Consider the following 27,906-nt stretch of genomic DNA (forward strand, 5'->3'; position numbering starts at 1 on the left):
CCAGCCTGTTGAAACACTAGAGGATGGGCACTTGCAAACATTTCCCCAGAGACCTAAGTATGGTCTGTGGCATGCCCGAGGACAGCATTGATGCTAGCAGGGTGAGGGTCAGGTGGTGCAAGATGGGCGTAGAAGTCGAAGCATACACATGGCCAACAAACCAGGCCTTTGCGTGCCATCTGTCTGCCACCTACGGTCTAACTTCATCTGCCAAGAATTAAACAAAGCATCAACATTTGATGTAAAATGTAAGATACTCATCTAGGGATGAAATTGCACAGTGTAAAGCCAGAAAACCTGGGATCAATTCCAATTTCCCCACTTGACCAAATTGTGTGATTCTAGGCAATTGTTTTATTTCACTTTGCCTCATTTACCTTTATTACACGATATGAGCGAGCACCTTGCAATATAAGAGTTCAGGATGTGTGTTGTACAAAACCTTTTCTTGCGTTTGATTTAATACTAGGTTTCAATTATATTAAGAATTTAGGCAACACAAAGGGTACAAATGACTTGCCTACTGGTTCACTAATGGCCTTGCTGTCAAGACAGGGTTGAATCAATATTTATATGTTCATGACTACTTCTAATAAAGGCCTCTCAATGCAGTGATTTAATCTGATGTACTAAGGTGTGACTTCTGCGTGTTAATGAAATACACTTTGAATACCTCAGTGAAGGAAAATAAATGAGCCATCAGGTTTGCAGATTCCTATTAAGCAATATCAGGAATGATTATACCTTCCTTCAAAAGAAAAAACGTTAATTATCTGTATCTGTATTTCTCCAGTACTGGAATTATTCACTGATTCACATGCTTGAATCCTTACCCCTCATCAAGATGGGAGTCCCCGGTATCTTAGAAAAGCAATGTCTTAATAGACACATACATTGAAGGCCTTAGGCCTTTAGTTTAGTATCATATCACAGTTTTTTTTTTTTTTCCTTCAAGGACCAAACTTAAGAGTCAATCAGGTCACCACTCTGTAACCCTCCTGAGAGAACCTGCTTTCCCTCAGATTTTGTAAGCACTAGTGCGTACCTAAGGTACAACACTGAGGGGAATTAAAGGTGAGCTTCTCTGGAGAGGCGGGTGGGACGCATGTGAATCTATTAAACATTCCAATACTGGAGAACTACAGCTACAAGTAACTTATTTTCTTACTCCAGTATTGGAGCTTTCATAGGTTCACATGCTTGAATCAGAACTCACACCTTTATTGAAAGAGGTGTCTTTATACCGCTTGTCCCATTGCTGCATCTCTCGGGACGGGATCGGATTCCTGAACAGTACCTTGTGAAATTTTTAATGAGCCGAAAAAAATGGCAGCAAGATGCACCTTAATGGAAGCGTGCACCAAACCGGATTGTGCCCGATGTAAGGAGTAAGGCAAAATCTCTTCTGGAAACAAGGAGATGGGATGCACTTTAGCAGTTTGACACCATAGACAGAATCTCTTCCATTTTAAGCAGTAGGTTTTATTAGTAACTGTCTGCCCGTGCCTTGTCAAGTATGTTCATGGAATCTTTAGATGACCAAATTCTTGAAACTCAGGAGTCAGGCTGATAAATTGAGAGAAATGGGATCCGGATGCCAAACATGCCCCTGGCTCATAGTCCGGGACAATAGGATCGGCTTGAGTTTGATGAGATGACATACTGACAGTAGGAGAAGCTCTGTGTACCAGTGCCAACGCGGCCACGCAGGGGCTATCCGTATTATCTGACAGGGCATGGCTTTCATCTTTTTGAGCACTCTTGGAAGGAGAGGAATTGGAGGAAAGGTGTAAGCAAATATGCTGGCCTATGCAATCAAAAAGACGTACCCTTCAACCCCTGAAGAAGATGCCAATTTGCTAAGGACTGGCATTTGACATTCAGTTTTTTGGGTGGGTGGGGGAGGTTGTATGAGGTTGGGAGATCCAGATTTCGTTTGCCCCACTGAATAAGGATGAGGTCCAGTGTTCTCTGGTCCAATTCCCACTCGTGACAGGTTGTTCTCTGACTGCTTAGGGTGTCTGCTATGGCGTTTGTGTCCTCGTAAATGTTCTGCCTTCAGGTGTACTGTGTGGCGGATGCACCAGTTTCAGATAAACAAAGCCTCCTGAGACAGTAGGCAAGATCAAGGGCCTCGTTGTTTCTGACAAGCAACAAAGACTGTTGAATCCTGGGAAGGAAGGCTTGTAGTGCAGGTATACTGCCCTTAAAAAGATTGATGTGAATTCCGCGATGTGAAGGTGGCCACTTGCCGCTGACCTGGAGGTCAGCTCCCCATCCGTCCAAGGATGCATCCGTAGTAATAACTAGTGGGGAGGTTCTAGGTAAAAACGGGAGGCCTACTGCGAGGTTTGCAGGGCTTGTCCACCAGTTGAGTGATTGGACTATGAGTGGAGCTACTTGAAAGATATCCTCGAACAGCTGTCGCCTGTTTCCACTGGATATCTAGTGCTTCCTGAAAAGGGATGCATATGTAGGCGACAGTACGGTATGAGATGGATACAAGAGGACATCAGATCGAGAAGAGATTTGTAAAGGCAAACAGTTACTTTTTTGCAGTCGTCTTGCTAGGGTTGTTAATTTTTGCTGTCCCTAGAGTGTGGGATAGGGCATATTGAGGCTTGGATCCCAAGAAGGTTATTATCTGTGATGGTTGGAGCTCCGATTCATCCGGGTTGAGGGTGAGCCCTAGCTTGTCAAAGAGGGGTGAAGAAGCTGTGGTGGGCACCTTTGCGGACTGTTTGGTGGGAGCTTTAACCAACCAGTCGTTGACCTAGGGAAAGACTTGATGCCTCTTTTGCCTGAGATAAGCTGCAACTGGTGTTAGGCATTTGGTGAAGATGTGTGGAGCAGACCTGAGACCGAAGGTAAAATTTGGAATTAAAAATGTTTGCTGGCCACTGTAAACCTTAGGACTTTTCTGTGCCTCAGCTGGATGGATATGTAAAAATAGGCATCTTGGAGGTCCAGGGAAGACATGTAATCTCCCCTGTTGAGGAGCTGCAATGAATCTTGGAGTGTGACCATGCAAAACAATTTTTTCTTGAGCTATTGGTTGAGTTGTCTCAAGTCGAGAATTGGTCTCCATGGTAGTGACTTCTTGTGGATTAAGAATTAACTGGAATAGAAACCTTGCTCTGGGGGCAGGGAACTCTTTCTATTGCTCCTTTTTGGAACACGGTTTCTACTTCCAATCTGAGCAAGCAGATATGTTTTTGTACTTCTGGTTGAGGTGATTTTTTTTTTTTTCAGGGGGGGTGGGATCTTTGAATAATAATACTAATACTAATAATATTAGGCTAGTGTAGATCACATACCTTTCAAGTGGAAGGTGGGATAAACAGAGAGGCTCCCCTTAATGGAATACGTCTCAGCACTGCTTGCCGAACTGCTGTATCCATTTTGTTAATTTCATCAAGGCAGTAGTGCTTTGTAAATGTATGTTGGCTGGACCATGTTGCTGCCCTGCAAATGTGTTGCAGGGGTACTTCTACGAAGAGAGCTGCTGATGTGGCTACTTCTCTGGTAGAGTGGGTTTTAACCTTACTGTGCAGCTGCTTCCCTGCCTGGGCCTGACAAAACTGTATAGCTAATTCGATCCACCTGGCAATGGTCTGCTTAGATATCGCAGAGCCTTTTCTTGTATCTCCATATGCTACGAATAGCTGGTCCGAGTTTTCAATGCCATGTGTTTTTTTGAAGATAAAACTTTAAACATCTCCTTGCATCTTACGAATGCAGCGCTTTCTTCGCAACCGTTTGTGGGTTAGGAAAAAACATTCTTAAAACCACTGGCTCATTTAGATGGACGTTTGATGGTACGTTTGGTATATACTTAGGGTTTGTTCGACGTATAACACCATTTGGAGTAAACTGAAGAAAAGGTTCCTTGACAGTGAAGGCTTGTATGCCACTCACTCTTTTTGCTGATGTGAGAGCTAGCAAAATCGAGGTCTTCCAAGAGACACGGTGGAAGGCTTACGCACCGGTGGAAATACTTTAAACAGGCCCTTGAGGAATTGTTTTACAATCCTGACAGAATACAGTGAGGAGGTCTGCTGAAAGCGGCAGAATCTTGAAATTGCTGCCACATGTACCCTTATTGAGCAATAAGAAAGTACAGATTTTGCTAAATGTAATAAAGGAAGTATTTGTTCCGGAGGTGACGTCAAAGGATGGACTCCTTCCATAACACCACCACACGCAGAAATGCTTCCATTTAAGTTTATAGGTCTTCTTGATGGTGTCCGCTCTGGCTTTGGCTAATATTTCTCTACATTCCGATGAAATGTTCAAGGTGGCGTATTCCTTGAATTCAGGAGCCAAGGCGATAAGTAGAGATGAAGGATTCGGATTCCTGACTTGGCCCTGGTGCACGGTCAGTAGGGTTGATGTCCGAGTAGAACATGTGGTTGTTCCAAATACAGAAGGAGTTCTGTGAACCAGATGTACGTGGGTGCCAATAGGAGGAGATGGCATCCCTCTTTCATTTTGCTGATCACTCTAGGGATGAGTGGAATTGGGGGGGATTGGGGGGGGGGGGGGGGGAGGAGGGAGATGGGAAGAAGATTCAGCGAAGGTATAGATTCCGGAACATCTCATCAAAAAAGCATTACCCCACAACCCTTTTTGAGGAAGCCAGCTTGCGTAATATGGGCACTTCTTGTTCTTGTATGTGGCAAAAAGATCCAGATTCGGCTTTCCTAATTTCTGGAAAAGCTGGTTGCAAACCTGTTGGTCGAGTTCCCACTCGTGATACGGGATGATTGTCCTGTTCAAAGAGTCTGCCAGGAGGATGGCTTGTCCTGGCAGGTGTTCTGCTTTCAGAGAAATCTGATTCTCTATGGCCCATTCCCATATGCTCTGAGCTTGACGTGAAAGCTCCAAGGACTTTGTGCCGCCCTGTTTGTTCAGGTAAAACATACTTGTGGTATTGTCCATTCTGATGAGAATTTTTGAGTTTTGTATTTTTGGTAAGAAAGCCTACAGTGCCAGATCTATTGCTTTCAGCTCCAGTTGGTTTATGTGAAGCGGTTTGTCCTTTTGTGCCCAGTTGCCACTTACCTGTAGATCCTGAAGGTGGGCACTGCAACCTTCGAGCGACGCATCTGTCATTATATAGTTCGACACTTGTTGCAGAAATGAAACGCCCTTGGATAAGTTGGACTGCGTTTTCCACCAAGACATGGCAGCTTTCGTTTCCGATGTGATCTGAATTAGATCGTCAAAGGAGCCACTGAGGGTCTAGTTGCTCCTGTAGAGGTCACATGTGTAGTCGGCAATTTGGGATCAGTGGAATACATCAGGAAATCATTCCCATGAATGATTTGTAATTCCGAACGGAAACTTTTTTGTTGCTAACTTTTGAGCCATTTTGGAAATCTTTCGCTGTCTCTCGAGATGGAAATGCCTTGCTTTGGATAGTATCCAGAATTGCTCCTAGGAAATTCAGCTGCTTTGTGGGATGGAAGTGTGATATGTGATAGTTGATGGTAAGGCCTAGAGCTTTGAACAACTGGAGGCATGTGGATATGTGCTTTACCACTTGATTTCTTGTGGATGCCTTTATGAGCCAGTCGTCCAATTATGGAAAGATTTGCATCCCTAGTTAATGTAGGTGAGCCACTACTGATGCCTGCACATTGGTAAAAATTCTGGGGGCAGATTTTAATCCGAATAGAGGACTCTAAACTATAGATGCATACCAGTTACCGTGAACCTGAGAAATTTCCGATTGTTTCGATGTATTGGGATATGGAAATACGCATCTCGGAGGTCTAGAGAAGTCATGTGATCTCCTGTGTTTGAAGAGGTGTAGAAGGTCCTGAAATGTTACCATAGAAACGTTTGTTTTTTCAGGAACTTGTTTAAGGCCCTCAAATCCAGTATGGGACACCAATCCCCTGAAGGCTTTTTCACTAGAAAAATACAGGAATAGAACCCCCGGTCCCTCTGCAGAATTGTAACAACTTCTATTGCTCCTTTGAAGTCCCGTCAGTAGCATATCGATCGTGCAATCAATCACTCCAGCTGCAATCTGTTCTTCCTCCTGCAACACTTTCTTTGCCTCTAGTTTAGCATCCTCAGGCAAGATGTCCATGTATGAAGACATGTCTGCCCACAATTGTCCATCATATATGCCTAGAATGGCTAACGAGGTGGCAGCTTTGACTGTTATTGCTGCTACTGAGGAGAACTTTTTTCCTATGTTGTCCAGATGGCATCCTTCTCTATCTGGCGGGGAAGATATTGGTGTTGGAGGATTCTTCGAGTGGCGTTGTGCCGCCTGAGATACCACAGAATCAGGTTTCGGTTCCCCATTTAAACAAGCTGGGGAATCTTGTGGGGCTTTATATTTTTTTCTCCAAGCGTGGGATTTGAGAAGGTATTGTAGATGTGTTTTTCATTCCTTTCAATCCTTCTTGCCGTATAAAGTCAACTATATGTATGGCTGACTTTTTTGATGGTTCCTTAAAGTCATATAGGAAACAATCTGTTTCTGAAGAGAGAATGGGCAGTTTGAAATGTTTAGCCGCTCTTTCCATTAAATTATGGAACACCCCTACGTCCTTCGGGAGGGAATCCACTGGTCCAGCAAACAGTGGTGTAGGCATGGGAATCAGGTATTCATCCCACTCACTAGGAGTAGCATCAGGTATTTCTCCCTCTTCCCTTTCTTCATCTGTGGACAGAGGGTCATCCTGAGGTGGCTGTACCAAAGGGATTTTCGTATCCGGTCTGAGCAGTGTCCCTGGATGGCTAGAGATAAGGGTCCCCATTCCCGCTTGTAGGTAATACTGCTGTTTGGTCGGAGTTGCTGGTACGGAGGGTGGAAATCTTCTATAGTAGTCATGCAACAGGTTTTGGAGATCTGTCACTAAAGACCTTGGCATAGGACAGAGCAGTCTGTCACCATAGTCTGAATATGATGGATCTTGTTGGACTTTTGCTGATAAATAATTTTTCCAATATTGATCAGCCTCATCCAGGTCCTGACATTTGACGTTGAGTTGTGACTGACTGTTGGCCACTCCAAACATTCCTTTGTCTTGAGAATATCAGTCATTGTCGTCATCTAATAGGTGTTGAGAAGAATACGTTAATACCTTACTTGGGGAAGTATGCATTGGTAGGATTGATAACTGTGGGAAAGAAAGCATCTACAATGACAGAAGGAGATATTTTGACGTTCCTGTAGTGGTCGTCGACGGTTGTGCAGTCATCAGGTCCCTCGTCGATGGTCCCTCTGAACGGTCTTTGATTTGTGTCTCGTCAACGGGTCTGATGTTGACACATTCTTAGGTGGTTTGTCTCTCGCTGACGATTTTCTCAGCGACGCACGCGAAGCTGATGATTCCATAGCAGTCGACTGTGCCCTCTTGTAGATTTTAGCTGTTATGATCGTTGTTGACAATAGTGATGATGACATGACTATCACAGGGGGCACTACCGTGGTGAACATCAATGTGATTGTCGTCATTACTGCAGACGTGGTTGTCAACCATTTTTGTCAGAGTCTGAAGAGTATTTTTCTGGTTTCTTCATTGGTGACAGGCACTTTTTTGGAGGGGCTTCCCCCCCGCCCCCCACCCACCCCAAAGGTGTTGTAGGTTTCCGAGTGATTTTTTTTTAGATTTTTTTTTTAAGGCTTTTGATCTGGGTTTCTAACGATGAGGCATAGCTTTCTAAAGTTGTTCGAAATAAAGGTGTTTAGATTTTTTGAAAACTTCCTTCAGAGGTTCTGCAGAAAGTCTTTTACTTTTAGGCCTTTTTAGGGATTGATAAGTCTGAGAGGGGGCCTCACTCTCCTAAGAAGAAGGGTATTCTGACATAACAAAAGTCTACCCTCCGTCTTTTGGGGGTTTATGAATGAAGGCGCAACAAAGTTTGCAATCTCTCACCTTATGGTCTGGATGTAGGCAGTATATTCACTACTTGTGGGAGTCATCAATATAAAGTATTTTTCTCCCATAATTGTCACAATTTCTGAAAAGTCCTTTTTTTAGTTCTGTCCACTGGAAATCCAAGATATCTCAAAGAAAATGTTCTGGTCAGAATAGCTGTAGAGAAAGAAGCTGAGCAGAGCTCAGGGAGACTCCCTTCACACGACATGCAGTGAAAATCTGAGGGAAACAGCCTCTGTTGGGAGTGTTCTGGAGGGTGCTGTTGCCTGATTGGTTGTAGGTCGGATTTGTTTTTTGTTTTTTAATATAAAAGAACATGGATAGGCTAGAACAGTGCCTCTATAGGCCATTGAGGTCTAATGTAATACACTTACTGCTATGTATACTTAAGGTTACCGTGGGACTCCTACCTAGACAATGGGGATGATTCAAGCAGGTGAATCTATGAAGTATCCAATACTGGAGAACATGACATTGCTTGTATCAGGAATATCTGAGCACAGGTTGTCTTGTGGAGTCACATGCAGACACCAGATGCCAACGATACCTGAAGGTTTGTACTGGATGCGCATGCGTTCTGAATCATATTGCAGATGCAGCTTTTAACTCTTCCCGCATGGGAGTGTACATGCCACTGGCCGTCCTCACATGGCTCTCAGAAACTATGCAGATTGTGTAACTATCATACAGAATCAGTTGTCCATCTCACATGCTGCTGTTCAGAACTTTCTTTACAGAGGCACTAAGGGCCAGATGTAGCAAAGGTTTTTACCCATTCTGTGTCTACGGGAAAAAGTGTTCGTACATATGGCCCTAAAACCTTTATTTCACAGTGGTAGCCCCCATGGAACTTGCCTGCATAGCACATTTTTTGCTGAAGCCTGCAGGAATCTCCGGGAGGCGCGGGATCAGCTTGGGTCAGTGACTGGGGGTGCCATTGCTTGAAAATAGAGTTTTAATAACTAAATGCCCAAAACTCATATTACTGACTTCGTCTTAAGCCCGAAATTAGTCAGGACTTGTACTGGACACTTTAGGCTATCTGCTGCGCTTTAAACTATCTGGTATATAGGTAAAATACATGCGTGTTGATCCTGCAGATGACTCCTAGTGAATGTATGTATCGTGATTACATGTTTTTATCTTGCTCTTTTACTTCATTTTAACATTTCTAGTGGGGATGCTGCACTAAGATAGCACCCGACAGTGCATTTTATTATTTTATACATTGCTAGTAGATGATTTGCAATGATGGAATGCACTTTGTTTTATACATGGCACATACATACACATATACACATATACACATATACATACACACAAAATTTTAGGGGGGGGTTTAATTCTGTTTTATTCTTGTGTATTTTTACAATGATTTTAAGTAATCAAGCAATAAAGTTACTGACCGACTAGTTAAGGAGGAGGCATCACTTTCTTCATCAGACAGGGTTGCCTCTGGATTGGATTCTCTGCAGCCAAAGAAGCAGTCGTCCCTCACGGACTTTTTAAAATCCTCGTAGAAAATGCACAACATATACCTTATATTCTCTCGTTTTGTGCTCAGGGTAAAGACAGTATATACAATCTTTGTGAGGATCATCTATATGCAGCCTTTTCGTCTTGGAAGTGCCACACGGTCTAAAAAACCTTTTTTGGTGTCTGACAATGGGCGCCAGGTTGAAGCACCAAGCTGAAGAGAATGGTATTCTATGAAGACGAGAGAAAATGAGCAAACAATGCTTTGCAGCAGCTGTGACTGGAAAAAAACTGAGGAGATCTCAGATGAGACTCCTTAGCACGACGTGCAGTGGGCAACCTAAGGGAAAGCAGCTTTCCTCAGGAGGGTTCTAAAGGGTGGTGTGACCTAATTTCATTGACTATAAAGTTTGGTCATTTTAAGTAAATAAAAAAAATAAAAAAAGCATACGATACTAAATTAAAGGCCTAATGCCTTCAATGTACATGCCTCTTAAGACATCGCCTTTCTAAGATATTGGGGACTCCCACATAGACGACGGGGAAGGATTGAAGCATGGGAATCTATGAAAGTTCCAATACTGAACCAATATCCTTGAAGTTGTCGCATTTCTCCTTAGGAAGGTCAACATATAAATTAATTCTACAACTCTTGGTCGTATCTTGTAGGAGATGGTGCTAACAATTCCCACATATATAGCGATGTTCTAGTGCAGGGTTCTTCAATGTCGGTTCTGGAGAGCCAGATCCATGGCAGATTATAAGATAACTACATTCATCTCAATGTGGATATGCTAAAACCTGGCATGGATTCGGCTCTCCAGGACAGAAATTGAAGAACCCTGGTCTAGCAGACTTCATGGAGAATCCATCCTTTTGCTTCCTTTTCCAAAGGAAAGGGAAATGTGGATCCCAGAGCGTTTATTGTTGTAATTTTAAAAAAATTTACAAAAAAAATAATAATTCGGAAAATGTGGCCTCTTGCACGTACACTTTTTTGCCAATATTTTTCTGGCTGTCCTGCACATATACAGAGATTCTATTGTTTCAGATAACAAAATCCAATGCCAAAGAACTGGTCCTTACACTGCTACTTGAATTACAATGGTTGAGGCCACTTACTTCACCAGGTTGGCCATACTTTACTGTAACACAAGTAACAGAAGATAAAATGTAAGACTTCCTCTCTAGCAACAGTCTGGTGCATGTAAGTTCTTTAAACACATTTACCGCCCTGTCTGTTCAATAAATACTTGCGAATTACAGTCCCCAAGAGAGTTTTAATGTTCAAAGCCACACTTTGAAATGGACTCCATATTTCAACAAAAATAAGTAACTAACAGCAGAGAAGAAAGGCACAATACTACGGAAGGGAGGAAAGTAATTGAGAGATTTTTAAAGTAACTTTAACCTTGCCCCTTAAAGTCCTGATAATTATGAATAAAAAAAACCAATTTATCATTACCTGCTCTTAATGGCCTTGGGACACCTCCAACAAAGATAGTTTTCCTTGGATCAAGAGGCTGTGAACCATCCATTACAAAGTCGCTATCACTCAGATTCCAAGGACGTATTTGAACCTGTTAAATAAAAAAAGAAAAGAAAAAAAAGAAGAAAAAAAGAAAATACGAATGAGTCATCAGCTTACAAAAAGTGTGCCTCAACTATCTGTTCACCTAAAGTTTAATTGCAAGATATTCCAATATTTAACATTTCTAGATATTCCTTCCATTCATTAATTCATACAAGTGACAGTCACATTTACAACTTCAAATAGACCAGGGGGTGTCTAAACGTTCCTCTAATAAGAGCTACTTATAACCAGTGAAAATCATCTCAGACTACCAACATTAGTGTTGTAATCAATCATGACCAAACCAAACAAAATTACATTAGTGAGCATCATATGCAAGACAACCAGCAATGGTCACCTTAGTGCATCATGGGTAATACATAACAGCCACAGCTGTGATGCTCCTGGCACCAAAGAAATAATGTTATTAATATGTTTCCCCAACACCACATGATTTATTGCTGAAAGATCCGAATACTGGAAATTCAGTGTTTTCTCCAAACATCAGCTAATGAGTATTTTTTTTTGGGGGGGGGGGGGGGGGGGGGGGGGGACTTTGTTTGCATTCACGTTTCAATTTCTCATACATCTGTTAATTCAACCAAGCAAAAGCTAATTTAGTGGGCTGGGCTGCACACAGGAGAACTACTTACAGGTCACTGAAAACCTAAAGTATCTCACAAGCTACTCGTTGGTGATGGCTGAAATAAACAAGCAACCCAAGACACTTACGGAGAAATCAATGCAGCACGGTCCTTCTGCATTTCCCCTACTGTTTGACCCAGAGTATTCTTATTACGACAAGGCTCGATTATGGATGACAACCTATGTACCACAAGGGAAAATAATGTCTAGCTAGCCCTTAGAAAGTCAAAGTACTAATGTGGAATAAAACTCAGTGGGGCTATTTCAGAAAGAAACAAATAGCTATGGAAACCACTAGAACAAGCTTAATGTTTAAGTGAACTTTTGGGATTTTAAATAAGTCTTTTTTTTTTTTTTAACACGCCTGAACCTACCAAAATAGAAAATGTATAGATTTGTCCCTAAGCCAATCCCTACAGAGGCAAAAACGTCTACCAGTGCAATACAGACCTTTACAAATTCTTCTTGTATAACCCTCCCACCAGTTTGACAAATGTAGGGTTCTACTCTGCTATAAAATAAGAGTCTCTAGCCTTTTTGGCACAAAGTGAAACTGTGTAAATTAGGTGAGGCAGGATATTAGGAAAGTTTGTTAAAACCCCAAAGTGCGGACTTCCACTGTCCTTCTGAGACCAACAATGTTCCACCAGTTATCCACACAATTACGACTGCAGAAATACACCCACCTTGCAGATTTTCTCCAGTTGTAAGTGAAACTAAGATAGAGGCATTCCCCCAAATCTAGATTTTGTTAACCAAGACTTTGGCTTTTGCAACCACGAACTACGATCATCTTTGTAGTGCTGATGCCTCCAACATGGTGCATGCTGTGAATAGCCCCACCCATGGACAAAATCCCAGAAACAAATATTTAAAAAAGAAAGAAGACAAAAAAATGTACACTTCCATTACTAATTCAACAAATGGTAGTATTTATCACCATTAGAATTAAAAAAAGAATGGTAAGTGCATCTCTTCATAGCCCATAAATGTAATTCTCTGAAAGAGACGAGACTTGCAGCCAATCATTTTTTGTAATTAGGATGGCACTACTAAAGCATTTACCTCATCGAGGACTGTTCTTTCTCTGCTTTGCTTGTTAGATTTATGCATTTAGAAGTGAAACACAAACTAAGCTTTGCTAGGTAAATTAATTCAAAATAGTACTTGGTCTCCAAATACCTTGCTCTTAGGGTAGCCTTTCTGATCTGTCAGCTTCTGTATTAAGTTTCTCACACTTCTCCAATTAAAAGGAAATCTTTGGTGATTAATCGTTTTTGAAACAATTGGTGAAGCAGTTTATACTGAAACTCTGCTGAAGGTTACAGATTTAGGATTGACATTAATCTTCAACTCTAAATGGTTTTACTCACTGGTTTGTCCTTGATAGTAGGGCTAGAAACACAAAGATATAGCTTCCCATCTTCCTCAATACAAGCGTCAATCAGAACCTGTACAGAACTCTCCTCTTGAAACAGAAGAAAAGCATAACCTGTGAGAAATCAAAACAAAGGAAGGAAACTTTAGGAAAGCCAGATATGAATTTCTCACTCAGTTATATACCCAACATATTTTTTTAAAAATGTGACTGAATGCACACGTAACAGACACTGCAAACATCATTTGAAAAAGTAGCAAGTTTTCCACTAAAACCAACCATGTAGTTCTCTTGTTACTACGGATAATTCTGAATATCAAAATATCTTCAAATGAAGATTTACACCAGAAAGGTCAAAGTTTTTAAACCAGCAATGACAGCATGGGTGTATTAGATTACTCAAATGATTCAACCCCCAAAAGAACATTCAAATATTCTTGGAGGACAGCAATCAACTGAGACACATCAGTACTTGAGCAAACCGGTTTATTAATTTGAACAAATTGTGGTTCCTTACAGAGCTGGAAAAGCAGGTGGTCCCAAAAAGCAGTTTTTTTTTTTTTTTCCTTTTCATCCTAATCTGAACTTTCAGAGAGTCATAAAAATGATACAGGTTGTAAACTACCTTGAAACAAGGTTTTGCCCTCTCACACTGGCAACTAAAATAAATTCCAGGTCCAGTTGTTTTTAACTCCGCCCCTTCCTCCCCCGCTGCCCCCCCCCCCCCCCCCAACCCCCTAAATGGTCCTTTCAGGCAGGCTAAAGTCCATTCACCCAAAAAGAAGGCAGCCTGTGGTGCACGGTCGAGGAATATTACCATTAGTGAATATCTTCCAGGACAGCCGCACTGGTGTCAATCTAGAACAGTGTCTTGTGAAGGTATGAACAGACTACAGAGTTGCCTGAAGTGTGGGCCCGGCTACTCCGAGAAGCCTTTTTGGCCAATATTGTTCTTAGAAGAGTGGTTTGTATTTTGGAGATTTTCATTTCTCCCCCATGACAATGCCAGGGGTGAAGACAGAAGGGAAAGCCAACTATCTTAAATAAAGCAGTAAAATGGATGCTTGTGTTGCAGGTTATGAATCAATAAGAATTGTTTTTGAAATCATACACAACTCCCCCATTTCCTTATTGTTTCAACCATTGAATGAGGTGATTAAATCAGCAAGTTCTCTACAATTTGCCAAAACCTTCAAAAGGAACAAACTCTCAGGCAACTAATATTGCTAGGCATCAATGGAGATGGAAACTCGTTGAGGCTTAAAAGGACTTGGTGCTTTTTTTTTTAGCTCTTCAAATACTAAGGCCTAGTAGGCTGTTTTGTTTCTTAATTTTTTTTTAAGCCATTTGGTGTTTTCTTGTGACCAGACACAGCAGGTTATGTTTACAGTGGCTGCAATGTAGTGTTGTATATGGTACATGTTTCAGCAATCTGAAAAGATATCTGGAAACGTAGCTCTAGAGCAGCGGTTCTTAACTTTGATTTGTGTTGCCCACTTAATTTTTAGAACCGGGGACCCTCAACAGAATCATGTTTGTAATACAGAGCCCCCCCTCCATTTAAGACATAACTGGAAAGTGGGGACCCCGGCAAAGGATTTGATGATTTGACCTGCAAAACAATATATATAAAAAAAAAAAAATTAAAAAAAGAGAAACATTCATGAAACAAATAGATTTTGTATTTTTTTTTTTTATATAAGGTTTGTGAATTAAACGAAATTATTAATTTTAACAGGAAGAGTTAGCCTTTTCATCCTTGGCGTGGTCTCCCTTAACTTTTTGACTCTGTTCCCCAGGTTGTTGATGTGTGCTGGACTCTGATTTTACTGTTTTTGTTACTCTGGGCACTTTACCACTGCTAACCAGTGCTTAAGTACAAGTGCTCCTTTACAAAATGTGTATGTAATTGGCTTATCCATGATTGGGATATCTGATTTACTAGTAAGTCCCTAGTACAGTGCACCAGAGGTGCCCAGGGCCTTTAAATCAAATGCTACTAGTGGGCCTGCAGCACTGGTTGTGCCACCCACATAAGTAGCTCTGTAATCATGCCTCAGACCTGCCGCCACTGCAGTGTCTGTGTGTGCAGTTTTAACTGTAAATTCGACTTGGCAAGTGTACCCACTTGCGAGGCCTAAACTTTCCATTTTCGTACATGGCAGACACCCCTAAGGTAGCCCCAATGGCAGGGTGCAGTGTATTGTTAAGGTAGGACATATAGTAATGTGTTTTATATGTCCTGACAGTGAACTATTGCTAAATTCGTCTTTCACTGTTGCAAGGCCTGTCCCTCTCATAGGTTAACAAGGAGGCTGCCTTTAAATCTGATTAAAGTGTAGATTCCCCTTGGGAGTGGATGGACATGTGGAGCTTGGGGTCTCTGAGCTCACAATTTAAAAATACATCTTTTAGTAAAGTTGATTTTAAGATTGTGTGTTTGAAAATGCCACTTTTAGAAAGTGAGCATTTTCTTGCTTATACCATTTGTGACTGCCTGTTTGTGGGTTCCCTGTCTGGGTCAGTTTGACCGCTGGGCTGGCTGCACCTCACACTAGACTGACACAAAGGGAGCTGGGGTGTAGTTTGCATTTGCTGATGAGCCATCTGTGCTAGGAGGGAGGGGAGGAGTGGTCACTCACACCAGAAAGGGCTGTGCCTGCCTTCACACAATGCAGTCTACAACACCCTGGTGAGTGTCTGGGGCCTGGCCAAGGCAGGATTTTACATCCAAAGAGACTTTACTTTTAAATTGGGTATAAGAAGGGCACCCATAACCACAGACTTGAGAAACCCTTCTAGAAACAAGAGGAACCTCTGCCTGGAGAAGAGCTGAAGAGCTGAGGAAGAAGAGCTGCCCGCCTGTGACCGTGTTTTGTGGAGCTATCCTGCAGTGCTGCTTCTGCCAGAGTAAGACGGCAAAAACTGGACATTCTGTGCCTTCCATCTTGAGTAGAAATCTCCAAGGGCTTGATTTAGAGCTTACCTCCTGTTTGAAGTCTCAGGGACAGCAAAGACTTCTCTCTGCCAGCACCTGGAGTCTCTGGAGACTTACTCTGCCCTGTGGTGCCCATCCAGTTCCTGGGACCCTGAAAAGAGAAGCTGGCAGCCTAAAGACAAGGAAATCCACACACAGAGTGCCGTGCAGGGAAAAGATTGACGCAACTGATCTGCAGCTGAAGAAACGATGCACCGCCGGCTCAGCAGCTGAGAATCATCGCTCGCCGGGAACGCAACCGAAGAATCGACGCACGAAGCAGGAGAAACGACAAGCAGCATCGCTGACAGAGGCTGGGAGATCACAACCCGTGCTGCGGGGTTTTGGGATCATCGTGCGGCTGGATTTCCGACTTAAGTACTGCTGGGCATGGAAAAACAATGCAAGGCCTGCCTGGACCGGAGTGCTGACCGGATCGACGCATCACTCTCCTGCGGAGAGAAGAAACGACACACCCCGAACTGGCGAAAGGAGAAACGACGCAGGGTCCTGCTCGTGAGTGGAATCAGCGCATCGCACGCCCGTGCAGGGTTATTTTTGACGCACCCAAGGTACTCTTTCAAGCTGGCAGCGTTAGTGTGTGTTTAAAACAACTTAAAGACTCTTTTTGATTTTTAATTGATAACTTGACTTGTGTATTGTGGATTTTTGTCATTTTAGTCTTGGTTTGTTTAGATAAATAGTTCCTATTTTTCTAAACTGGTGTTTTGTCATTTAGTAGTGTTTTAATTAAGTTAATGTGTGTGTTGGTACAAATACTTTACACCTAGCACTCTGAAGTTAAGCCTACTGCTCTGCCAAGCTACCAAGGGCGTAAGCAGGGGTTAGCTGAGGGTTTTTCTCTTTTACCCTGACTTGAGTGAGGGTCCTTGCTTGAACAGGGGGTAACCTGACTGTCAACCAAAGACCCCATTTTTAACAGAATATAGTATGGATGATGAGTAGCCACCATTGAATTTAGAAAATCTCAAACCTTCTTGTCTATTGCAATTGCACTGTCACCACAATCAGAGGATACTAAGTTTTTAACCTCCAAGTTCAAATTCCTTCGCATTTACCTTCTAAAAAAAAGTAATTTAATATTTTGCTTATTGATGTACACTTTATTAATGTTATTTAATTTTCTAAGCAGTTGCCGATCTTCTGATAAGGCTTTGATGACTCCCAGGGGTCCCCGGACCACATGTTAAGAACCAATGCTCTAGAGGGTTTCTATCAGCAATGGGAATGCTATACTTTAAATCCATAACAAAAATAAAAAAGCATCAAGTTTTCTGCTTAGCCCTCACATACAGCAACAATTATTCTGATGCTTATTACGTTCAATGAAGATCCTGCAATGCAGAACTAGAGGACTTTATTTTTTTAAAGACCCCTAAAGAGGATATGTGCCTCAACTGAAGTGATTCTAATGAATAAGACGCATGATTGACAGCTGTATTGATAACTAGCTGGTAGAAGTCCTAAGATGAGAGATGCAATACTACCTTAGCCATGAAGAAGTCTATACTATAGAAAATCTGTGAGGGAGCAGTAACACAACTGGCTACAAGGGTGAGGAGTGGGAGTGAGGTAATTAGGGATTTATGATCTTACTGCGTTCTTGCCAAAATTTGATTTCCAAATAACATTTTAAGCCTCCTTCGCTGTCTTACACCAACATCATTAATATGGTTCAGTTCAATCTTTAAAAACTGGTAAGGCACCATAAATCATGCCACTATTTTCCCAGCAACAAGCTGTTTCAGCCCTTTTGGTAAGGGGGTGTCTGCAAGAAACTGCACATTAGGCATTCAGTTTGGTGTGTACTCTAAGTTTTGTAAGTATGAGTGTAACGCTTGACCCTTCATGGTGGCACAAGATGAACAGTATGCTAAAGTGGTCAGAGGTAAGTAATTAGCCATATATCGGTAGTTACAGCTATCCAGCATTGCTATATTTTTGCTTTCATAGAAGCACAGTCACGGTCTTGAAGCAGGAGCTTAGCTTCATTGTGGTAAAAAGTAAGGCTGGCTGACAGCGAAGGGCAATTAAATGCTTAGATAATGGATAATTAATGTCTCAGTAGCCAAAAGAGAGCTAATTGAAAGAAAATATAAAGGTCTTTAGTCTTGTTCATGTAGAATGTGATGCATGTGCCGATGATCTTTTCACTGACCTGAACGAGAGAGAAAAAAAAAAAAACACATTTCGGTGAAAATACGATGGGACTTCGGTATGAACTTATGGCTGGAGTGCAACGTGTCCTTGGCAAAAGAAATTATGGCTCCTGTGGTGAATGCTTGGAGCTTTGAAACTCTTCACTGAAGTGAGAGCCAGTAACAGTCCTCCATGAGTTCCATTCACAGTCTACAGAAAGGTGTTAGTCAGTGACAATTTAGGAAGAACTACTTCGAGTTGTTAGTGGGCCTGAACTGTCTTTCTATATTTAGCACAAGTTAGTCCTTGCCTTCTTGACATCTGACAAAGGCTTGATGTTGTCATTGGCGGTGTGCTTAAGTGTTTTGAGGGTAAGGTCTTAAGACATGTTGCAGTTTCACTCCTTGTGAGAAAGATAAAAACAATAAATGCACCGACTGGGTGGCTCAGCTGTACAAATTTTCAGCACTTGAAATATTTTTTCTTTCTCTGCCATGGTGGCACTTGGGCTAGTTCTCCCGGGTCAGAAGATAATAAGTATGAACAAACCCTAAAAATTATTTGTTTCTAGAAGCTGAAGCCAGGGCTGGTGCTCTAACTAGGACCAAGTAAAAGTCAATATGTAGCAAATTTAAAGTCAAATACAGTAGAGCTCTACTCTGAGACTTTCTCAAACATGACATGCAATAGAAATCTGAGTTATAGTAGCCTCTGGGGGAATGGGGAGGGGAATAGTAGATAGTGCTACACCTCCAACTCATGGCTTAAGTTTGGGTTGTTTCCAAAGAGTTGGGTGTGAAACAAAACATTATTGGGATTTTAGTCATTCTCGCAAGGTTTGCTGCGTTTTAACATTACTAGGGATCCCCATACTTAAGACAGTGAATGATTCAAGCACATGAATCTGATAAAGATAGTGTTGGGAAAAAAAAAAAAAAAAGCTACTTCCTTTCAACATAAGAAAATGTGGATGAGTTTGCTGAGATACTGGTAAGATATCAAACCTGAACAGCTCATTTCCCCTCAGAGAACACAAACAATGATTTATCAAGAGAAAATGATATACCAAGAAATCTACCTTTTGGAGGGAAGTAGGACTTGCTTTCTGCTTTATGAGGCCAATCAACAACCAGAGGGCCAAATCGCCTGAAGCTGGCAGTGATTTCATCTGGAAACAGAAAGCATACACACAACATTTAAAAATAAAACATGTTCAAACATAAGAGGATTTACATAATAACAAAAAACAATTTACAATTCTAAACAGGAATATCAAATCGGTTTATTATTGACCCATGTTAACATGTTAAGACTGCTGCAATAAATATTAGAAAACATTCTTTCTTGTACTGCTGGTCCCTAGCCTTTGCGCCCTAGCTTGCAAACCGTTGATTTGAAAGCTGTCTCAATCATTAAAACTAGATATAACATTTATTCCAACCAATTTCCTGTCTGTAAAGTTTTTCAGGCCAGCCGCCAGAGTCATTGTTCCTTATATGGCACCTCAGTAACCTGCATATGACAGTCAGATTCCATCAAAGCAGTAGCCTTTAGACATCAAGTGAGAAAAGGTGAAGGTATATGCTGTATGGATTAAGTGGCTAGATGTCATGAATGAATGAATGAATGAATCCATATTTAAATAAAATGATTGTCTTATTCCACTAACATCCAACGCTATCCATACTTGTTTGGAAACAATTGCACACATTTAGTATTTGGGAGGCCAAGACTGAATAAGCAGCTACAGGTTCCATGAGAATAAAGTCTTGCCATATGAAGCTGAAGATCTGAGTTTGGTTTAAGCACAGCAAACCAGAGGCCATTTGTTTCAGGTCAGAGGTAGTTTATAAACTCACTTTTGAGGAGTTTTGTTCCATACTTCTTTGTCCAGCAACTCAACTAGACATTTAAAGGTAATTGTAGATGGACAGCTTTCAAAGTTGCAGACCATTCAGAACAAAATTCCTCCATCTCACTTTTTAAAAGTTAAGGGACTTGGAAATAGTCAGTGCATTCACATTAAAGTAAGCGGCATATTCACAATTACTGTGCTACTGAGAGATTATTAAAATCTTGTGAGAACAGTCTCAGTGTTGGATACAGTGTTATTTAAACCACATCCAAACTAAACAACATGCTTTTTATACAGTTTGCTTACTTGCAAGGAACCTCTTGCACAGCGGTCAGCATTCGGAGTGCCAAGGTTAATATTCACCTGAATCATGTCAGTTTCTCTCTCAGGGTAGGCATGTCCCATACAATCATAGAGTACAGTGAAAATACTATATTTTCACATTAATATGAAAGATTATGAAATACACATATGTTTGGTGGTGGTGGGGGGGACGGGGCAGGGGGGTTTATGGGTTTGGTGCTGTAGGTTCCCCCCCAAAAAAATCTTTTTTTTTTTTTTAATTCTTCTTACAGAACAAAGGTTTTTTTTACCAAAACAAATGTGTCCCAAAGCTGGGCAAGGCAGGATGGGGGTTATTTGGGAGATTTGAAAGACGTCTACCTTACACAATCACATAGAACTTGTTTTGCCACACAGCTTCTCTATTCAGAACTACATTTCTTCATTCACTGGAGGAGATCAAATGTCTTTGCAAGATCAGACTGAACTGCTCTACAATTCTTTTTGTCAGAAGTGCGGCTACTGCAAGAGGTTTTCCTGTCACATTGAAAATTACTAGGGGTGGATTTTTGAGGTACAGAAGCAGAAGCAGCTCACAGCCAGTGACTTGGGATTTCCTCTTGCCACCGCAGCGATGGACCAGTGGTGTGGCAAAGGATTTTGCTGTCCCTTTCTTCTGCTGCTGAAACAATTTACTGTCTTCAAAACCACAATGTGCTTGTGGGTTCCTGGTTTGACCCTGTCTTTTGTACCAGAAAGTGGCACAAATCAATTTTTCCTTTAGGGAATTCTGCATCAATTTTGGAAAATTAGAACAGGGAGTCTAGAGTAGCCTAAAGTTTTAAAACAACATAACATGTTCCACGTATTGCTGCACTCAAGGAAATCACACCTTAGTGGGTCCAAAGCAGAACAAAAAGCCAACAAATGTACTAGCTGTATCGGTGGCTCTGCAATAGATTAGTTCACATCCACATTGTTCTTTAGGAGATAAATGATCCACAGAATACAGTGATTCGGGTGGTGGATAAACAGACTTTGAAGCTGTTCAACACTGTAGTTCCTGGACACTGAAGTCTTCGAACTTGAGTGGCTTTAATTGTATGCAGGTGGAGCAGGGTGCTGGAGAGCCTCTGCTCATTTTAGATTGTCTAAGGTGGGGACAGAAATGGTGCATTTGTAAGTGTGGTGTCTCAGATCAAAAAAGTGGATGGGCACCTTGCCTAAGCACATTTCCTGAAACAAAGGCCAATGATTGCATTTCTTAGCTTCTTCCAAATTCCTGCTCAGCTAGAGTACTTTATGGAGCAACAAGGCCCCACTCTACGTGTTTTAAAAAGACACTTCTGATGAAGCCAGATGACACCGTATGAGGCACAAGACTAATACACATTTCTTTCTGCCACAGATATGCCACTTCAGAATAAGTGATGCCAAGCCCGATAATCACAAAAAGGGTGAGAAATCAAAACCGAAAGTTCCTGCAACTGAAATTAAATCAATTCACATTCAAGAAGCTGAATAAATCGAGGCTGGAAAGGGGAGAACAACAATACAATATCCTGTCAGAAATCTATTTAAAAAGTTGAATCCACTAGTGGGCTCCACAATCTTACACACAGGACTGAACCAATAGCAATTTGACACAGAGGTCCAGCGTGGGGCATTGTGAAAAAGTAACTATGTAGGTATTAATAAAGCATAAATCTACCCAAAAAGGAGTGGAGCGCTGTACATTGTCAGAGAAAAGCTTAATGTTGGCAGGCGAATAATAGGCGAGGAAGCAGCGTTGCGGACGGTTAATGCATTGTGATGTAGTGCTCTTTAAAGAGGCAAGATTTCAACTCTCATCTTACCTAAAAGCAGTACATTACATTTTAAAGCTTCATAGTGGATGTCCACCTACCCATTACTTTCACTTACGTTTGCTCTAAAAAAAATAAAAATATAAAAATAAACAAAAAATTACAAAATGTTGGTTTTATTTCAGGGGTTTCTAGTTTTGAGTAATTTGTTTTTAGAATGAAAATGAACAGATTTAGATGGGTAGTTGGTAGGCACAAGAAAAAGAAGTGATTCAGGAACCCGTTGACAGGTGCAACTAATTAGTGTTTATGACCATCAATGACAATCCATTGATGGCGCCGTCAATGCGTGAACGCTTCCTAGGCTCACAAAACAAGCCCAGTGTGAGTTGATTGAAGCCTACAACATATAGCTTAGGGATCAAAATTCAATATTTGAAGGGAGAGGGTGAGAAAAAGCATTACTTTTCGGAAAACAAATGTTAATCCAATAAAAAAAAGTGCTTTCACTTAAGAGAACAAGTTGGGTTAAATACAAATTCCAATGTTTAATCCACCTCTCACTGCACATTAAGTATGCCTCTTTAGATCCTTTGCTCTTCATCAGATTTGAGTTAATGTATACATGAATGGGAAAAAAAGAATTCAGCAGAATCCTCCCACTAAAGAAAATGAGGTGGAAATAAATACTAACGCAATAAAAGTGAAACAATTCTCACATAAGGAATGAGATTCAGAATACTTAATGGCCAAAGTGGTTGGATGTCTTATGTGATGTAAACTTGTAGAGGGCAATATCACCAGTATCCTCCTGCTGAGCATGTCCAGCCACACCTAAGGCCTAGCAGGCCTACTCGAAAAGCAAGGTTTTCAGTTCCTGCGGAATTCAAAAAGTGAGGAAACCTATGTGTAGCAGCAGGTCACGCCACAATTTTGGAGCGATGTCGGAGAAGGCTTGACCACCAGATCTGGTTTTGCGTATGCCTAAGATCTCTGCTAGTAGGAGTCCGGACTACAGGAGGTGTCCAAGATTTGTGAAAGCAGATACGATAGCTGAGTTATGCTGGGCCAATGTTATGTACTGCCTTGAAAGTGTGGGCAAGGGGACTGAATTCGGATAGTTTGCAAATGGGAAACCAGATAAGCTTCTTCAGCATGAAAGGTTGACCGTGATTCTGGCTTCCATGTTCAGAATGGTCTGAATCCTGCTGGCAAGTTTGTTGATTCCAGCAAAGACGGTGCTCCCATAGAGCAGCTTGCTTGTGACCGGGGCATGTGTGAGTGTTTTCCCAGTGTTGAATAGGGGGCCATGTGAAAATCTTCCTCAGCATCTTAAGGGTATGGAAGCATGAGGCGATGATGGCACTAACTTTTGACGATCAAGTCAAGTTTGCTACGGGTGATGATCTTGAGGTTCTTGGTGTGGGTACTGGGGGTGGGTGTTGGTCCAAGGTCTGTTGGCCACCTGGGAGAGTACTACACTGATGTGTTCTTCCCAAAGATCACAATTCCAGTCTTGTCGGTGTTCAGTTTTAGATACAGTCATAATCCAGTGGGCAATTTCAGTCATGCAAGCACTGAACCTGATCCAGATACTGGGCATCTTGTTCACGAAGGAGAATGAGTTTTGTGCCGTCAGCACTGAAGAACAAGTTACTTACCTTTGCTAACGCCTCACAAGGTAGAGGCTATGTTGCTGCAGATTCCTTACCTTAGAAGTATCCCTAGGGATCTCACTGGATCTGGAATTTTTTTGTGCAGTACTCCTGCACGCTTGTATGTGGTGTTGTACAGCTCTGTGTGGCTTTGTGGAAATTAGGTGGGTTGTTAAGGAATCTGCAGCTAGAGAGTCTCTACCAGATAAGGAATTACTGAAGGTATGTAATTTGTTCATCTGATAGACTTCTAGCCCCAGAGGCCTGAAGCTCACTAATACTTTGGGCAGATGTTATCGCCACGAGGAAGGCTGTCTTGATGGTAAGTAGCCCGAGATGGCAATTATGAAGAGGTTCAAAGAGAATGCACATGAGAGATGTTAACACAAGAACCAAGTCCCACTGAGGCATAATAAAGGGGGTAAGAGGGAACATATGCTGATAACATTCCAAGAACCTACATACAACAGGGAATTTGCAGAGGGATGGTTGATCAGGCAACTGCAAAAAAGCAGAGCCAGGAGAGATAGTCCTTTAGAGTGCCTAGAGCCAGCCCTGTTAGGCGTGAGAAAGAAGAAAATGAAGAAATTGAGAAAGGGGGGCAGAAAAAGAAGAAGTTTGCTTTTGTGACCATCATGTCACCAAATTTTGCTAACGGCAGGCGTACACCATTAGTCGAGGGACTCCTGGCAGCCAAGTTGTCAGACTTCGGGAAGAAGGTTGAAAGCAGTCATCTGCCACCGCTCAAACAACACGCAAAAAGGTGATGAGCTGACAAGATTGGGTGGAAAACCCTCCCCTGCTGCTGCATCAGAAGATCCTCCCAAAGGGGCAGCCTGATCAGAGAGTCCATGGCCATGCTCAACAACTCAGTATACCAAACTCTGTGGCCAGGCCGGAGTCACAATAATTACTTTGCCCCGTTGTTCCTGATCTTCTTGAGAACTCTGGGCAGGAGTGGTATAGGCACAAAGGTATACAGGAGGCCTGAGCTATACTTGAGATGAAAAGCATCCTGAGCAAAAGCTGCCTTGGAACCTCCAGCGCGCAGAACTGCTCAGCGGTAGCAAAAAGATCTAACCAAGGCTCTCCCCACTGCTGAAAGAGACCTTGCATCACCTCCAGAGACTCTATTCGTAATCAGTTAGGCATCTTCGGCTGAGTTTGCTCGCCCTGGTGTTCAAAGAGCCCACCGGATGTTGAACCACCAGGGAAATGCCCATACATTCCAGCCATGTCTAGAGACCTAGTGCATCTTGAGAAAGGGTTCACGACCTCACAAAGCCATGTTTGTTGCAGTAACACAGAGGTGGTGCTGTGTGAACACCTGCACTAGCCTTAGTTTGATAGAGGGTCAAAAGGCTTTCAATCCCAGTCATATCACGAGTTTCAACAGGTTGATGATGTGGAGTCCGGATTACCCCAGAGATCAGAGTCCACCTCTCCCTGTTTGCCACCCCATCCCAGAAGCGATGCATCTGTTACCACTGTGAGATCCAGCTGGAGAAGGGAGAGGGGCCTGCCGATGATCCAATCTCTGTTCATTACCCACCACTGCAGATCTTTTGCAGTTCACTCCAAGATCGGGACCACGTCAGAGAAATTTCCCTGATGTGGCAACCGCTGGAACTTCAGGTCTACCTGCAGAGCCCACATATGCCACCAGCTGGTACGAGTAACAAACAGGAGACCATGAGTCGTCGCAGCCTCATCGAAAACCTGGAAAGAGGCTGCAACATCGGTCTGAATATCATAGACTTGCCGCTTGGGAAGACAAGCCTGAAACTGCACTGTGTCCAAAACAACTCTGATGAAAGGGAGTGTTTGAGAGGGAGTCAGGAGGGACGTTTATAGTGACCTCCAGAGAGTGCAGGACGTCCGCTGTAGTCTGGGGGTGGTGACGACAGCCAGTCATCAAAAAAGGGAAGACAGGCACCCCTCAACTCCGCAGTCATTGTCATCAACTTGGTGAACACCCGAGGCGTGCTGGTAAGGCCAAAGAAAATCATGGTGAACTGAAAGTGCTTGTGGCCTACAAAGCCAGTAGTCCTTAACCAGGCGTGGTGCCGTGAGGCTAGTCAACTAAATTGCTTTGCCTCGTGAGTCAGTGTTCAGTCCACATCTTATTGTGGACTCTGCTGTGTCTCTCCCATCGACAACAGCCTGGGAAAGTACAACCCAGGCCTCTGGATCAGGACAGTGGGGACACTACTGCTTATGACAAATTTCCAGATCCAGTCCGACGTCTGTGGATAAGTGTAAGGTAGGGAATCTGCAGCTGGAATCCTCAATCCGATAACGTGAGAGCAGATGATTTTGGCTACAGGGATCATATATGTGTTGAAGAGGGTCGGCTGAGGGACTATACTTGTGTAACCCCACAAATGAGGTTGCATGCATCTGAGAAGCACAGCGCCAGGCTGACCGTCCTTCAAGTCAGTAGGGAGCAGATCCACTGGAATGTGGATCACTGCATTCCGATGACATGTAGAGGTCGGATTAGGGTGGGGTACAAGACTGTCAAATGCTGGGTAGAGGGCCAGGAGGATGAGGGCTGCTGTGTCTCCTCTGCCCAGAGTCATGAAAGTCATGAGTCATCCACAGGGGTGACAAGGGCAGTTTCTGTGCTGTGGCCGGGTATGAAATCAGACTGGTGTCTAGGAGATGGTGATTGTTGAGGTATTTGGTGAATTGTCGGTTAATGATTTTCTCCAGGATCTTCCTGGAAACGGTAGCAAGGAAGAGTGGTTTATTGTAGGTGAGCCCAGAGGGTTTCTACAGCAATGGGAATTAAAGCTGCATGTTTCCAAGCATCTGGGAAGTTTGCAGAAGTGGAGGAATTCATAATTGGTGTGAGCTTAGTGCTGATGGGACTGCAGTCCTCGAGTATGCGTGGTGGGGAACGGGGGCCCCAGAGTGGATGGATTAAATAGTGGCAGTGGCTTTTTCTGTGGTGATGACGGGCAAACGTGGTGAGTGAGTGTAGCAATTATATACAGGGTCTTTACTTAGCAAGGCAAGGAATATAGGAGCACAGCAGTTTACAAGTTGCAGCATCTATTTAGACCAGACCTGTAATCTGACTCCTGGAAAACAAAGTTACCAACCAAACTGGTAAATGTAAGGCAATTGAAATATTTAGGTTCCGATTAGAGTTCATTTAAAATCCTAACTTGTGGAAATTAACAGGTTACCTTCATTAGCACCAATAAAGGAGATCTGCAAATACCTAATATAAACTCAAAGAAAAACAAGCATTAGCAAAGCCAGTAGGTCTTTGGGATCTATTGGCTTTGCTAGTGCTTTTAGGAGGGGATGTAGAGCATCTGCATGGAAAAAAAGCAAGTAATGATGTGGCTGCATCATTTTGTTGGCATGTGCATCGGTGAAGATGTATACAGTGCATAGCTCATACATTAACACCCACAAAATGGCATAGTTCCTATTTTATGTTTATTTACCGATCTGCGATGGATCAGAAAATAAAAATAAAAAAGCAGTAGCGCGAAGGCGCTTTTCTTTTAAGGCAGAAGTGCTGGCAGTAATTAACTTCCTAATCCCCCTCCCCTTTACCACAAAATTAAGTAACGGTGAGTGTGCAGGAGAGGTGAAAAGCAACACATGAGGAAACGCAACACCATAGGAGGAAAAGCAACACATGAGGACCAACGGAGAAACAACAGAAAACATGGGGTAGAAGCCAGAGGGAAAAGCTGAAAAACATGCACTCTCGGGGGAGCGCTCAAGCAAAAAAGAAGAGTTCCCTAAAAGTGAACAGCACAAGGACAGAGCCCAACCAATCAGATCATAAAAGATTATGCTCTACGGGGAGGGACAAACAAAGCTGGGATAAGAAAAGCCATCAAATAAGAAGCAAGCAAATGAGTCACTAGAAAGACAACCAATGGGCAGGTTGTAAGCCGATTCAATTTCTTGTTAAGTTCACAACTACATAGCTTGCAAGGTCTGGTAGGCTTGACCAAACAAAAAAAAAAAAAAAAAAAAAAAAAAAAACACGCAGACTTGAACACTAAGCAGATTTGTCACTTGTGACATGCAATGCAGTTGAAATTGTAAGTTCATATTGAGTACCGGCGATGTTAAACATTTTGCCCAACAAGAGACTATCAAAATATTTAAGTGTGTCACTTCAAACATGAGGTTGTGTAATAAGAGGGATGCCTAAATTGAGAAAG

The 27,906-nt window shown here is 42.4% G+C and overlaps 1 protein-coding gene across 3 annotated transcripts in view; it reads right to left on the reverse strand.

Moving 5' to 3' along the window:
* CPEB2 (cytoplasmic polyadenylation element binding protein 2) overlaps window positions 1-27,906 on the reverse strand; it is a 201,480-nt gene that overhangs the window by 40,963 nt on the left and 132,611 nt on the right. For all 3 annotated transcript variants that reach the window (XM_069202676.1, XM_069202685.1, XM_069202695.1), the window contains exons 7-9: window positions 19,192-19,281; window positions 12,972-13,090; window positions 10,846-10,960 (exon numbers count right to left, since the gene is read on the reverse strand). In XM_069202676.1, the coding sequence (XP_069058777.1) occupies window positions 10,846-10,960; window positions 12,972-13,090; window positions 19,192-19,281 (324 nt within the window). The remainder of the gene's footprint in view (window positions 1-10,845; window positions 10,961-12,971; window positions 13,091-19,191; window positions 19,282-27,906) is intronic.

Source organism: Pleurodeles waltl, chromosome 1_2 (genome assembly GCF_031143425.1).
Source record: "Pleurodeles waltl isolate 20211129_DDA chromosome 1_2, aPleWal1.hap1.20221129, whole genome shotgun sequence".
Taxonomy (NCBI): Eukaryota; Metazoa; Chordata; class Amphibia; order Caudata; family Salamandridae; genus Pleurodeles; species Pleurodeles waltl.